The sequence below is a fragment of the Emys orbicularis genome, chromosome 1, assembly GCF_028017835.1.
Source record: "Emys orbicularis isolate rEmyOrb1 chromosome 1, rEmyOrb1.hap1, whole genome shotgun sequence".
Classification (NCBI taxonomy): domain Eukaryota; kingdom Metazoa; phylum Chordata; order Testudines; family Emydidae; genus Emys; species Emys orbicularis.
In genome coordinates this window covers 102222340-102236921 of record NC_088683.1, presented here as the reverse complement: position 1 = coordinate 102236921, position 14582 = coordinate 102222340, and the positions used below count along the sequence as shown (strand labels likewise).

The window sequence follows — 14582 nt, the reverse complement described above, 5'->3', positions numbered from 1 at the left end:
TTTTTTGGGGGGGGGGGGGGAGGGGAGGGGCTGGCAGGTTGGGGCAGACTCGGGCATATTAATACTCAGCTTTAGCAATACTGGTGGTAATGCTGCAGAGAGGGATGAGGCCTGAGAGGGGGTGCCCGGCCCCTAGGTCTGGCAGGGCCCAGCATGAGGTCATGGATGCGGGGCCGGGCCCTCCTCACCCACTCAGCATCCCCTCAGGGTCAGGGAGCGATGGGTGGCCATCACTGGGACAGGAGCTGACAGCTGATGCCCCAAAGCAGCCAGAGGCCATCGCCCCCTAAGCAGCAGCACAGGCTGGCCACGTGGTTTCCCAGGGCTTCCCACCGTCACAGGCAGTAGCCTCGCGCTCTCGCCCTAGGCTTGCATCCAGAACGCGTGCGGGGCAGCACGGCGAGCACCGAATCATCGCTCGAGCTGGGCGGACTCGAGCCTTTCCCCCAGCGTGCATGCTCGGAAGTGCGCAGATGCTGCGGTGAGCGCCGACTCATCGGCCCTCAACGTTACCGTTGGTGGGGAGAGCTGGGCGGGGGCCGCCCCCATGAACACCTAGGGGCGGGGCCGGGCTCCCATGGAGCGAGGTGGTGCTTCACCAACCAAAACAACAACAATCCCCAGCAGCCCCCGCGCCACCACCGTCGCCGACACCGAGCGGGCAGAGCGGAGCCTGACGGGGGAGCGAGGAGCCGCTGCCGCCATGAAGCTCCGGGTCCGGATGCATAAGCGGACGGCCCCGCTCGAGATGCAGGGGGCGGAGCCAACGCTGGGGGAGCTGCGCGCGCACCTGTGCCAGGCCCTGCTGCCCACTTGGGGCTACAGGTAGCGCAAGGAGAGGGGGAGGGAGAGGGTGACGCGGCCATCCCGAGGCCGGCAGGTAGCACCCGGCCAGTACCATGCAGTGCAGGGGGGCGGGGCCGTGCCCGTGCCCTGTGCCTCTGACCCAGCCATCTTGCCCAGGGCCGCCTGCGGGGGAACTTGCTGCCCCCGGGGGCGGGGCTTCTCCTGAGGTGCCCGGTGTGTGGTGCTGCTGGGCACCGCGCTCCCCCCGCGGGGAAGGGGCGAGGGTGACTGTCAGCGCAGCGGGCCCCAGGCCTGGCTGCAGCGTTTCCAGGCCTCGGGGGTTTATCCCGAGTCTCCTGGTTCCCGTAGAGCCCCGGGGGCGTGGGGCGCTGGGCCGCCGCAGCTCGCGGTGCAATCGCGCTCCTAGCCCGCCTGGCCGTGGTGAACAGCCCGGCAACAGGCGCAGCGCAGCGCCTGCCAAGGGCACAAGCCCGCACAGCGGCCGGGCCCCGCCTGAACGGTTCGGACCCTCGCATGGTTTTGTGGGGCCTGGCTCATGAGTTTTGGGCACTTGGGGTTGGCAACGCTGGGGCCAGGCCTCGGGCCGCTACTACCCTGTCTGGGGGTTCTGCCATCCCTCGGCTGAGGCACAGGCTGGGAGATTACCCCGCTGCGGCGCCCGAGCTGTGGGCAATAGGATTGTACATGATCCAGAGCTGTCACTTGCGAACCGTTCGCCAAAAAAAATCACGTGTCATAAGTAAAAGAGGATAAAATGCCCCGTGTTTACTCATCGGATTCCTAGCTTTCGGTTTCATTTATCCCACAGCACCAAAATGGGAATGAAATGAAAGAGGCAGTAGGGAGTTTGCAAAAAGAGAAAGTTATTCTCAAACACCCCTCTGAAATGCTCAACTCAGTTCTGATTGTACAACATTTATGGACCAAAATTGAACCTTTCCTCTGTGTGACACAAGCTAGAGTATGGCTGTATAGCCTTCTCCTAGAGGGGGCTCTGTGTCAGCAATCATGAAAAGATTTGTGTGTGAAAGGCTCGTGATTTTGTTTACAGGAGAATAAAAGCTATTAAATGATTTTTAAAAATAAAAAATGAGCTTCTTCAACAGGCTAACGGCAACAAAATATTTGCATTCGTGTTTTCGTGTGTGTATATATTTCATATTCATTCTGAAGGATCCCAGAGTGCTTCACAAGCGGTATATACATGTGCTAGCAGCACGATGCATGCTGCACAACAGCATGGGGAGGGGGAACTTGTCCTAAGACAGTGGTTCTCAAACTTTTGTACTGGTGACCCCTTTCACAAAGCAAGCCTCTGCGTGCGACCCCCCCCCCCATAAATTAAAAAACACTTTTTAAGATATTTAACGCTGTTATAAATGCTGGAGGCAAAGCAGGGTTTGGGGTGGAGGCTGACAGCTCGTGACCCCCCCTGCAATATCCTCGAGACCCCCTGAGGGGTCCCGACCCCCAGTTTGAGAACCCCTGTCCTAAGACATCAGGACAAACCATTAATCTTATTAAAATGTCATGGAATCTTTGTCTCTGGGAAGACTTTATTTTTCAAGGTCTTGCCCAAAGACCCTCACATTGAGCAAGCTAAAGGATATTTGCATAGAAATATTTTCAAGAATTAACTATTTTAAATATACTCTGCCCCAGTGATTCATTTAAAATCTTTGACCTAAAGCTGCTGAAGCTAGTGTTAGTTTTGGGGGCAATTGGCTGCTTCCTAGAATGTGTTTATAAGGTACATTGCAGACAGAGGCAGTTACCTGTTTTTCAGAGATGGAGGTTTAAACCTATCCAAGATTTCTAGGTTCTGTGATTTAGTTAGTTAAAACAAACATAACACAAAGAGAGAGAGGTTAAAAAAATCACTTTAGCCTGTATCTTGGTTTTATACCGTGCCCATCGTTTATTTTCCCAGTGCTTCTTTGGGCATGTGACTAATCAGACCGGTACTTAGGTTTAACAAAACCATTTAATAATCATACCATACATTTGTGTAATCTGAATGTATGACTTAAACTGATCCTACCAGACATGGCCTTGTGGTTTTTTCTATCTCTTTGCAGTTCTGATACCCAGTTTGCAATAACATTGAACAACAAAGATGCCCTCACTGGAGACCATGAGACCTTGGCTTCATATGGGATAGTTTCTGGAGATATGATATGTTTGTTACTGGACGAGACCAATACAGCACCCATATTACCCCCATCCTTATCTTCACCTCCTCCTCCCCCACTCCAGAATAATCACGAACTGTCCACCTTGACCACCAGCCACAGTCAGGCCAACAGTCCAGAAAAAGAAAGGCAGAATGGGCCATGTGAAGACCATAAAGCTCAGACTGATGCTCAGAAGAGTGATGATATGGTAAGTACTTAAGGATTGAGATACACAGACCGGGAAATAAGAGGAGACAGCACATTGAGTGCTGGTTGCTAGACTTTATAATAGGGAGCATCCTTGAAGTATTATAGTTCTAGTTGCTTGCCTGGTGTATGGTCAATCACTTATCTGTCTATTACTTTCTCTGTTTATAAGCTATTAAGCCTTATGCATGTCAGAAACGTTAAGTGGTTCTAAGGTGTTTCAAACTCCATTTGAGTCCTTTACATATCTCTAGATTTTGCTAATCAGATTTCTGCAGAAACAGGGAGCTAGGAGTGAGTTTTTCTCCCACCTCCACAGTCTCCTTTTAAAAAGACACTTCTGATACTTGCCACAAGAGTATGTGGGTGTTCTCCCTTCTCCCCTAAGCCCTCAACCAAGCCATTCTGAAATAATGTCCACTGGAGGAGAGAGCAATTTTGTAATCAGTTGAAATAGTGTCCATGGTTTAAAGAGTTTGTCATGAAGTGGAATATTCTGCAGGAACAGTTTCTTTTTAAGAAATGTGTCACTTTAGGATTGGTTCCAAAACACAAAACTATATTTTAAAACACAGAAATGTAGAGCATCTTGTTACAATCTTTGTGGCCACCAATGTAAAAACTTGAAAAATAAATCTTAATATAAATTAAGAGGTGAGGGAGGAAATCATATAGTTATACTTATTTCATGTGTCTAAGATAAAATTTCTTCCTTCCTTCCAGTAGGCTTTCCTCCCAAAATTTAGGAAAAGGTGGAGAGCAAGTTTCCATGTACTCCTTTATGTGCCACAAAACTGAAGAAGTATAAAAATTTGAAAAACAGTTTAAATTGCTTCTTTTGAATTTTATCTCAGGCAGTTTTGAGGGGGCATTTAATCATACTATATGTTATAAAATCTGAATGTCTGACTTTAGGGCCATCTTAGTAGAAGAGAAAGTGTGGTGAGGCCACCAACCTTTGTGGTTTTTTTGGGGGGGGCACTCTTTTGAGAAGATCTAAGGGGCTGGGAATAATTTCATTTACAAAGAATCTTGGGCATTCTGGACCAGTCTTAGTCTTGTCATTTTTGGTCAGCTGCCTTGAATTTTGACAAATGGTGATGCCATACCGTGTAGAGTTGTGCCCCTGTAGCCTGCTGTAAGAAACTTCATGGTGCTTTAATACATTATTTATTTGTAGTACAGTAGTGCATGTAAGCCCATTGTAGGTAGAACATTTATCACACATAATAGAAAGACGCTGCTCTGAAGAGCCTGTATTACAAATAGACAAAACAGACAAAAGTAGTAGTAGTCCCATTTTACAGATGGGAAACTGAGCACAGAGATTAAGTGACTTGGTGAAGATCACACAAGAAGTCTATGAGAGAGCCAAGAATTGAATCAAGTCCAGTGCCCTAACCCCAAGATATTCTATCTCTTCGAGGTTGCTTTGTGTTGTAGTGCAAGAAAGCCCCTCTTATACTTGAGAAAAGTTATCATTCAAAAGTAGTATCCTTCTGAGCTCTGCACAGCAATTCTGAGTGACTGACCAGTATGTACCCCCAAATCAGAGCTTCACAGCTGAAAGAAGACTGGAAGGGCTAGCAGGATTATCAAATCAATTCATGTAGGTATAAGTTTCTGAATGCCACCTTGTTTTTATTACTTTCCCTTTAAGGCAGGATCCAGCTTAGAGTTTGCTTCTGGGCTAGTCCCAGATGCCGTTGATCTGGAGGAGGGTACAGGTTCTTATCCTTCTGAGCCAATGCTGTGCAGTGAAGCTGTGGATGGGGAAGTGCCACACTCCTTGGAGACCCTCTACCATTCTGCTGAATGTACCAGTGCCAACGATGCCTTGATAGTTCTGGTACATCTTCTCATGATGGAGACAGGTTATGTACCACAGGTAAGTGCAAAACTGGAAGAGAAACCTCCCACTTAGTAGGAGAAAAATAGGAATATCTGGAATATTGTTCTTCATGTGTCTGTGCTTAAAGATCTACTATACATCCCTCTCAGCAGCATGGGCAGCTGAAGTACCAGCTTCCCTAGTTTATCTTGCCAACATGCCTCAATGATGAAAGAGTGGTACAATCTCTAAGAGTGAGACAATAGTCCAGTCTACATGTCTATTTAATCCTTGGACTCCCTGTTTGACTGGAAAGGGGGAGGGTGTTAGCTACTTATTTTTGGCTATGGGGAGATAATGTTTAAATTCAGTTCCTAGAAATGGAGAATATATGCATTTATATCATTCTGTATTCAGTTATCAATAACTTTGTGTACTCCTCCCTTGCCCCTCTTGGCATCCACAGAGGAATAATATGTCTTTCATATCAGCATTGTATATTGCCTGCCTGCCTTCCTTCTAATTTGGAATAATGAGTTCCTTTTATATATGCGGGAACAGGATTTATAACCATGGATTGTTACAATCCACTCCCCCCACAATTTGACAGTTTCATTGGTGTTCCCCTCAGATGATGGTTACTGTGGCTAAGAAGTTCATATCTCTGCATGTGATGAGCATTTCCCCTTCCCCCCAGGCTATTAGTTTTAGCATGCACTAGTCATAGCCACTGTGTGCTATGTCTCTTCAGCTCAGCCAGCAGTCTTGGAAGTAGCAATTGAGGCTGCAGCACAAAATTGTGAGGAAACAAATGGAGTGAAGCACACAGATACTATAGTAATGAGAGCCATATAGAAAAGCCCATGAGGAAATTAATAATTCTGTCATCAGAGCAGAGTTTGAATAATGTATAGTAAATAAGGCTTGGGGCCATGTATTGTTCAGTGAGGGGAAAATAATATTGAATAGCTGTTTGTTCAGTGAGTACTGTCCATCCTATGCACTGAATGAGGCAGGGCTCCTGTTGAAAATATAGTATATGATCATGCAATTAAAGATTGAATCATCATTCATATGCACGGAGGGGCCCAATTAAGGTTGCACAGGCCTCTTAATTCTAGCATTCCCTAACTTTTGAGTGCTTGACTTTGTAACCTTAATGTTCTTTTAACAGTGTTTTTGTGTGTGTGTGTGTGTTAAATATATATAGTCAAACCAGTAATGTGTATGTAATAAACGTGGATTCATGAAGACAAAGGCACCTGGCTTCACTGGGAGAGAGGTGAAAATTGTCCCAACAGCCTTTCTTAAAACATTCTTAATATTAATTTTCTGCAGCCTGTGGCATGTACTGAATATATGGTGAATTGTGGTATAAAGGTTTTATTGATACGAGTTTAAGATGACTTGTATATTCACAAGCAGTGAAGCTAGAAGTATGTTAATGTGGCCATCCCAAGCTTATCCTGATAAAACCTTTATGCCACATTACACCACTAAGTAGTCTGTCTCTGTAGAGCAGACATATTAATTATTCTGTCACACACACACATTTGTTGGGATTTGAGTAGCTGTTAATGTTTTAATTTAGTTCTTCTCAGCCTTGGTCAGATTGCTCAGGAATGCAGTGTTATTTATCTTTTCATTTACTGTCAGGGGACTGAAGCAAAGGCAGTATCTATGCCTGAGAAATGGAGAAGTGGAGGCGTTTATAAACTGCAGTACACTCATCCCCTCTGTGAAGATGGCTCTGCTGCTCTGACCTGTGTGCCTTTGGGAGATCTTATTGTCATTAATGGTAACTGTGCCAGGCATTAGAAATGTCTCTGGGATCTGCCTTTTTTTTTCTTTTTTACCCCATATATATATATATAGATATTGTTATATGACGCTACTTCATCCTTTTCCCCTCTGGAATCACCCTCTCTCTCCCTCCCTCCCCCCTTTCTCTTTGTGGTGCTACATCCCAGCTACCATTTTCCAGCAAGGGAAGATGGGACTAGACTTCCTTTGAATCTTTAGCTTAATCAATTGAGCAAGAAAAGGTGCTCCCTCCTGGTTCTGAATGTGCTTGGCTCCTTCTTGCCTAGGTGGCGATCCCAGGTCTCCCACCTATCAATACAGAGCAATACCCATGGCTACTGAGCCAGCTCAAGTGTTCACTTTTGATTAGCATGTTGGCAAACCTGTGTGTTCCTTCTTTCGACTCATGGGAACTTGTGAAGTACGATGCAAGGTGTTAAAATAGATGTAATGGGATTAGCAGTATTACCGACATGTCTTTTTTGTATCACATGCTATTTGTAAAGGTCACAGACAAGTTCCAGACTTATTTATTTTGCTGATTCAGCAAGCAGTCACTTTAGCAACATCCCTAAGCTTCATTCCACATTTTCAGTTCACCAGAACTATTAATTCCAGAAAATTAGTGCCATTTCTTTCTCTTAAAATGATTTCCAGGTTATTTGGAGTATTTTTTGTCCTAATTTACTCATCATTTTGGACACTTCCACATTTTGCAGAGGCAGTGTTACTTCTGGGCTTGATTCTAACCTCAGATACAGAAATGTGCACTTCAATGGAAAGTACATATACATTTAAAAAAATCCAAGACAGCATGCACAAGCACTTAGGCTCTCTCAGGATATGTGATGAAGCATGTCTCACTGTCCAGGATTTAAATCTAATCCTTTGGCCAAGTCAGGGGAATTGCTCGCTTGAATTTATGATGCAGAGGGGCAGTGCACTGACTACCTCGTGTACAGTGTTCATCTAGTGAACAGGAGCAAAGACTCCTTGCTACAGTTGATTTAATGACCTTGTTAGAAAAAATGGTTCATGGTGTATCACTGCCACCTCTTACCTTTGTTATGACTATTTCAACTGATAAACTGCTGTAGGTAACTGATCTTTCTCTCCTCTATGCTATTTTGCATATATTTTTTTGGGGGGGAGGTAAAATGGGTTTAGCTATCGGCTTATCAGAATTGTATGTGTCCAGTTCCTCTCCCCCCTTCCCAGGAAGGAGAAGGAAAACTAAAGTATTTCCAAGGATAAGGTAGTAATGAGATGGTCTCTGTAGCCTCTCAACATGTTCGTTTCTTTCTTTCGCATTTGCAGCAACATTAAAAATCAACAACGAGATTAAAAGTGTGAAGAGACTGCAGCTGTTGCCAACATCCTTCACTTGCTTTCAGGAATCAGGTATTTAGAATGCGGCTCTTTAGAAAACAGCCAGCCTGAAAAGTGAGGGAGGGGACTAACATAGACAGCAAACATTTGACAGAGAGGCCCGAGATGCCAAAGGTGGTGATAAGAGAAGGTGGGTGACCAGCAGTTCATGAAGCAGCTAGCCGTGAGGAAAAAGGAATACAGAAGGGTGGCCACTAAGTAGAATTTTGCTGTTAAGATTACTTGAATTTCCTAGATTAGCTATGTAAGTGAAGAACCTTGAGAGGCCATGAGGCCTCTTCTGGATTATATCCCTTTTTCATGGGGCTTCTAACTAAATATATGGATGTATATAGGTGTTTCTAAGGCAGCAATGGTGAACCATCCAGGACTCATTGGTTTTGTTTTCTCTTTTTGTGGGAATTGGGAGTTCAGTGTGGCTAATGTCAGCTCTGTCTTTATGGTATTGCAATTATTGTAAATGTTGTTCCTGTTAGAAAGTGTGTGCTGACCACTTAGATGAGTCCAGGATGCCAAAATTAGGGAAACATCCAATGCAAAAGATCTGGATTTTACATTAGCACAGGTCTGACTCTGTTTTGTACTCTAAAGTACACATGACTGCTTTGTTGCCAGTAGCTGCACTTCACTGTACTGCATCCTGGGTAGTCCCAGATCCTGGGACTTTATTGAAAAGGCTTTATTGAAAAGGCTACAGAAGGATAGCTAAACAGTGAAGTGTAGCCAAGATCATAGCAGCACCTTTTTCTTTTGTTGCTGCAATGAGAGAATGGGCAACCATTCCTGTCAGCCCCTCATTAGTCAGGTTAACAATTCAAGCATATGTGCCTGCTCTGTGGCTAAAATCTGGCAAAAGTGTTAAGAGTCTGTAAGCAAATTTCATTTGAAAAACTCTTGGTGTCTCTAAATGCAAAAGGATAACACTTGGCTACTTATGAATATATGCTATGGACTTGGTCCATTACATTATTACTGTGGTGGCAACACTTCTTAATTACTGACCTGGTCCTCCGGATTGTGATCTGCTAAGAAACTTTTAAGTCTTGATAGCACTATGGAGTGGTTTTTTGTTTTTGTTTTTAAAACTGATTAAATATTTAAATGTCTGATTTTTGGATTGTTGGAGATGATTTAAAGGAGAAAAATACGTAGTTACAAAAGAGTCTGTATTCAATCTCAGAAATACAAGGAACTCCCAACTGAAGGCTGAAACTCCATCCTTTTCGAAAACTATTCTACTGGATCTCTATGAGCTGAGGGGTGAAAACATTACCTAACACAGAGGGTATCTGATCCTTGATTGCGGTTCCATCGCACTACTGTAATGGAAACAATAATACATCAGCCAGGATTCTTAGCTTTGTTTCTTTCACCCCGCTATAGATTTGGTCAGGTTTCAGTGCCTGTTCTCTTATTCTGGTCCATCCCAAATAAAGTATTTTACTTTGTTGTTTCCTTCATATGAAAAATGAAAACGTTCATGAACTGTAGAGTTCTGTTTGTACACAAAATGTAACCCATAAACCTCTCCGCCTTGTATGTTGCATAACAACTTGTTGAAGTTAAACTCTGTCTTCTTCTTTCGATAGAAGAAAATGTTGGAGGGGTATACAAAGATCTTCAGAAACTATCCCGCCTCTTTAAAGACCAGCTGGTGTACCCTCTTCTGGCTGCTGCCCGACAAGGTAACATCAGTAAAAGGAACTGGTATGTTATCAGTTGGGATCTATCCAAAGGCTTACATAGAAAGAGTTATGAAAAACTTAAGTGCTGGCTACATAGAGAGTAAGAATAAATATTCCTAGTTCTAAAGATATTAAATTAGTCATCTTCTAATTTTAGAAATGTTAATAAAACTGTTAAAAATCTGAAATTGCTTATGTAGTTCAAATTAAATAGAACATTTGGGTTTCACTTAATGGGCTGAAGATTTATGCCACTGCTGATACAGCTGGAAAGACTATTTCCCATGGTGATGATGACAAAGTAGCAACCAGGCTTAAAGTGCTGAATTCCTTGGCTGAAGTTCTGTGCTGTCTATTTGTTCCTTTGTCAGGCTGGGGAAAAGCTGTGCAGTATTACATCTTGTGTGGGATGACATGCTTACTAGTTGGTTACTGAGATGTTGGAAGGAATGGTGTGAAGCAACCCAGCTTGGTGATTTGCGTGGCAATAGTAAAGCATAGTTTGTTTATACAGGAATTGCCAGACTAAATCTCAGCCTCACAATCCGAAGACAAACTCAATGATAAATTCTTTCTCTTGGAGTATTTTTTGGATTTTGTTGCGTTTTCATGGGATTAGAGGTTCTTTGTTGAACGTGGTTTATTTGGATTACTGGAATTGGACAAATATTGCCTTTATCTTTCCAACCTCTTGCTCGGTTTTGTAGTCTGTGAAACATGAGTAGTTCCTTACGGCATCTTAAGTTTATGAGGGACAATAGTGTGGAGCATAGCCAGTACTATAATATTCATATTTTGTCTACTTCACATATGTGCAGAAAGTGTCTCTCTCCAATCTGTCATAGTAAGTCTCATCATAGCACTTCCAGAGTTAAGTAATGCAACTGAAAGCTCCATGGGAAATTACTTAAGGGAAAATGTTTCCAAACCAGGAAATGACCCCTTGATGATGGGAATGACACTCAATTATTGCAAATAATGCTGCTTTCTCCCCATCTCCCATTCTAGCTCTGAATCTGCCAGATGTGTTTGGCTTGGTAGTCCTTCCTCTAGAACTGAAGCTACGGATTTTCCGACTTCTGGACATCCGCTCACTCCTCTCTCTGTCTGCTGTCTGCCGGGACCTCTACACAGCTTCCAATGACCAGCTTTTATGGAGATTTATGTACCTGCGGGACTTCCGAGGTGATTCCCACATGCACCCTTTCTCCCTAATTGGTCTGCCACCTAAGGTCCCTTCAGTGGTTTGAGCATTGGCCTGCTAAACCCAGGGTTGTGAGTTCAATCCTTGAGGGGGCCACTTAGGGATCTGGGGCAAAAATCAGTACTTGGTCCTGCTAGTGAAGGCAGGGGGCTGGACTCGATGACCTTTCAGGGTCCCTTCCAGTTCTAGGAGATGGGTATATCTCCATATATTTATTATTAATATCATTATTATAAGATGAATTTGACAAGAGGCTTCCTCAGCTACATCTGTTCCTAAAAATGGAGAGTAAATTTATTAATTAATCATTATATTGACTAATTAATCATTATATTGGCTAGTTGAAAGCATAATACTGGCAGATGCTTCCTTCAGTGATTCTTAGATTGTGGGCAACTGATAATCTGCCAAACACTTGCTAGTGGTCCACAGAGAGCTGGCCCATCACCTGATGCTGAGTCGCCTACTTTTCAGCTGTTTCTATAAACACTCAGGCTCTTTATTGCAAATTTGGGGAGAGGAAAAAATCTTTGCCAGTATCCCTCAAGAGAAGTTCTTTAGGAAACTAAGCAGTCATGGGTTGAAAGGTAAAGTGCTGTCACACACAGACACTGGCAGTGACAATATTTCTAGGGTTTCTGTAGTTGATGAATAGATACAGGAGCTTGAAATTTGGTGTGAAGCAGAGAGAATGAATAGATTGAATGGTTCCTGGCAGTACATCTTCTAGGAGTCCTGATGTCTCAGTTTAAGAATACTGACTTTATATATACAAAGGTGCTTAGGGTCTGATTACCTACCTTATTTGTAAACCCTGCGAAAACTATCTACTTATGCATCTCGGTATGAATGTGATTTTTTTTTTTTTAAATGCTTATTTAATTTTTGCCCCTTCACAGATCAAACTTCTAGGCCTCGTGACACAGACTGGAAAGAGGTATGTGGGTATTGTATATGTTCTATTTGGGATAAATCTCCATGGCTTGTTTAAGAATGAGTGGCAGGCTTGGAGATTAAGTGGGAGCAGAGATTAGGTTCTAAAATGCAGGGAACTGAGATCTTCATATGCACATCATGTTCAGCCCACTCAGGAGAAAATGCATTGCATCACTCCTAGTGCCCTCCTTGGCCACATCCTGGAATAGATTTGAGGATCTCTGCAGGGAGCTTTATGCAGTCCTTGGCAGGAAGGAGGGTTGCTGTTTTAGATCTTGAGACTGGCAAGAGAGAATCTCAGCAGTGTTCTAGAACAGTGTGACTGAGGCTAGGTCTACACTACAGCGGGGGGTCGACCTAAGATACGCAACTTCAGCTACGTGAATAGCGTAGCTGAAGTGGCGTATTTTAGGTCGACTTACCTGGCTGTGAGGACGGCGGCAAGTCGACCGCTGCCGCGCCGCCGTCGACTCCGCTACCGCCTCTTGCCGCGGTGGATTTCCGGAGTCGACGGTAGAGCCATCAGGGATCGATTTTATCGCGTCTTCACTAGACGCAGTAAGTCGATCCCCGATAGACCGATTGCTACCCGCCGGATCGGCGGGTAGTGAAGACAAGCCCTATGTCTCAGATACCAGGGCCTGTTTGAAGACGTTACTATCAATTCTGAAATGACCTCTTCAGCTAGAGAAGTAGTAACCTCTAGTGATTAGAGCAAGAGACTAGGGGTCACTGACTTGCTGTGGCACATTGGACAAGTAACTTAACTGCTCACTATCTCAGTTTTCCTGTCTAAAATGTGTATAATGGCACAAACTTTACTTTTCACCCAAGGATCTTAAAATATGATTCATGTAACTGTATGTAACCCTTTGTGGGGATAAGGGAAATTAGCCCTGTCTCTATTGTATTTCATTTCTAAGGTGGCTCTTTGACGATTTTAGGCAAATATTTAGATTCCAAAGCAGCCATAAACCACACAAAATTAAGTGCCAAATTTGTCCTTGGTGTAACCTTGACAATTTCAGTGGAATTAAACCAGGGATAAATTTGGCCATAGAGGTTTAAAGTAAATCCAAGAAATCAGTATTGTTTGGGTTCTAATTCAATGGGAATCCAAAAAGAGAGAGACCAACCAAGTCAGAGCCCTTTCCACAGAAATGTCTGATGCTCAGAAGGATGGTCTGAGTCTGCTGAATCAGGACGGTCCTGCTGTGATTTGAATACGGATAGCTGCATCATTAATGTGCATATTGTAAATAACTGATAGAACATGGAGGGAGCCCTCCCTTGCCCTCTACGCCTGTAACAAGTGTGTGAAGGAAATCCAATGTGGGTGAAGCTAGAACAATGAGCACTACTCGAATTTTAAACTCCATTTTGTTTCTTTTCTGCAGCTGTACAAGAAGAAACTAAAGCAGAAGAAGGAAAACCTGAGATGGAGGCACATGATGTTCCTGCCCCCACCTCCTCATCCCATTCCATTTCATCCCAGCCCATTCTATCCAAACCCCTTCCCTCCCAACCCATTCTCTCCTAACTCCATCTACCCCCCAATGATCATTGGTGGAGAATATGATGAGAGACCAACTCTTCCATATGTTGGAGACCCAATTAACTCGCTCATTCCTGGCCCAGGGGAGGCGCCAGGCCGGTTTCCTCCATTCAGACCACATTATGATCCGATTGGTTCTCTGCCAGGGCCAAATCCAACGCTGCCAGGGCGAGCTGGTCCCAATGACAGATTTCCCGCCAGACCCAGCCGAGGCCGCCCAATTGACATCCGCCGTTCATTCATCTGACTGCCACCTCTTCCTTTAATGGGTTTCTAAATTTTAATTCCTGAGCTTGCTTTCTAACTGCAGGAGATCACATCAGGGCACTAACATCAGCCTTCCCTTCTGATTATGGTGAGAATTCATGGGCACAAGGGTATCTTGACCACAAGGTATGGATTCACTTAAGCTCTGTGGAAGTGATAATGCTGCACCACCTAGAATTCAGTGCTATTTCCAAAGGAGCTCTGACTTGAAAGTTTGTGCTACTGTTTTTTCCCCTCTCTAATCATCTGTGAAGTGCTACTTAGAGAGCAGAAGGTTGTTGGCCTGATAGTTGCTGCATCAGATAAAGAGCACTTTAAGCACAAATACTATGCTAGTCTGACTTCTTGTTATCTGAGTGATTGAATTAAGTGCTCGGGATATATGATGGCTTCTATAATCCACCTGCCTTAAAGCCTTTCTCAATAAGGGAACCCTTCTCTTCCAACACTGAGTATAAGATGCTAGAACTGGTGTTTACAGGATACATTTGAGTGTCTGAAGTGTTCCTAAAGTTGATCAATTACTTTCTCTTCACTGTTTTTTTTTTTTTTTTTTTTTTTTTAATTACTTAAAAAGCAATTTTCATGTAGGACTCAATGCACAAAGAATACAGGGCTATTTCTTTACTGCAGAAATAATATCACAAAACAGTTCATCTTACAAACAGCTGAATAAAAACATGCTACAGTTCAATCCAAAAGTCTGAACAAAAGCACAAGCAAA

The 14582-nt window shown here is 43.8% G+C and overlaps 1 protein-coding gene across 1 annotated transcript; it reads left to right on the top strand.

Annotated features, from left to right (window-relative positions):
- The first annotated feature begins 646 nt into the window (after positions 1-646).
- FBXO7 (F-box protein 7) lies at positions 647-14183 on the top strand. Its single transcript, XM_065402814.1, has 9 exons — positions 647-825; positions 2886-3189; positions 4849-5076; positions 6676-6817; positions 8140-8223; positions 9801-9896; positions 10905-11081; positions 12000-12037; positions 13434-14183. The coding sequence occupies exons 1-9, from the start codon at positions 704-706 to the stop codon at positions 13836-13838; spliced, it is 1596 nt and encodes a 531-aa protein (XP_065258886.1). The 5' UTR covers positions 647-703; the 3' UTR covers positions 13839-14183.
- The last annotated feature ends 399 nt before the right edge of the window (positions 14184-14582 follow it).

What these genes read in the sequence shown, in the direction of transcription:
- FBXO7 (XM_065402814.1), top strand. Translation starts at nt 704, where the DNA reads ATGAAGCTCCGGGTCCGGATGCATAAGCGGACGGCCCCGCTCGAGATG. An exon ending in CTGCCCACTTGGGGCTACAG is followed by an intron (nt 826 to 2,885) that starts GTAGCGCAAGGA and finishes ATCTCTTTGCAG; the next exon opens with TTCTGATACCCAGTTTGCAA. An exon ending in GTGACACAGACTGGAAAGAG is followed by an intron (nt 12,038 to 13,433) that starts GTATGTGGGTAT and finishes TCTTTTCTGCAG; the next exon opens with CTGTACAAGAAGAAACTAAA.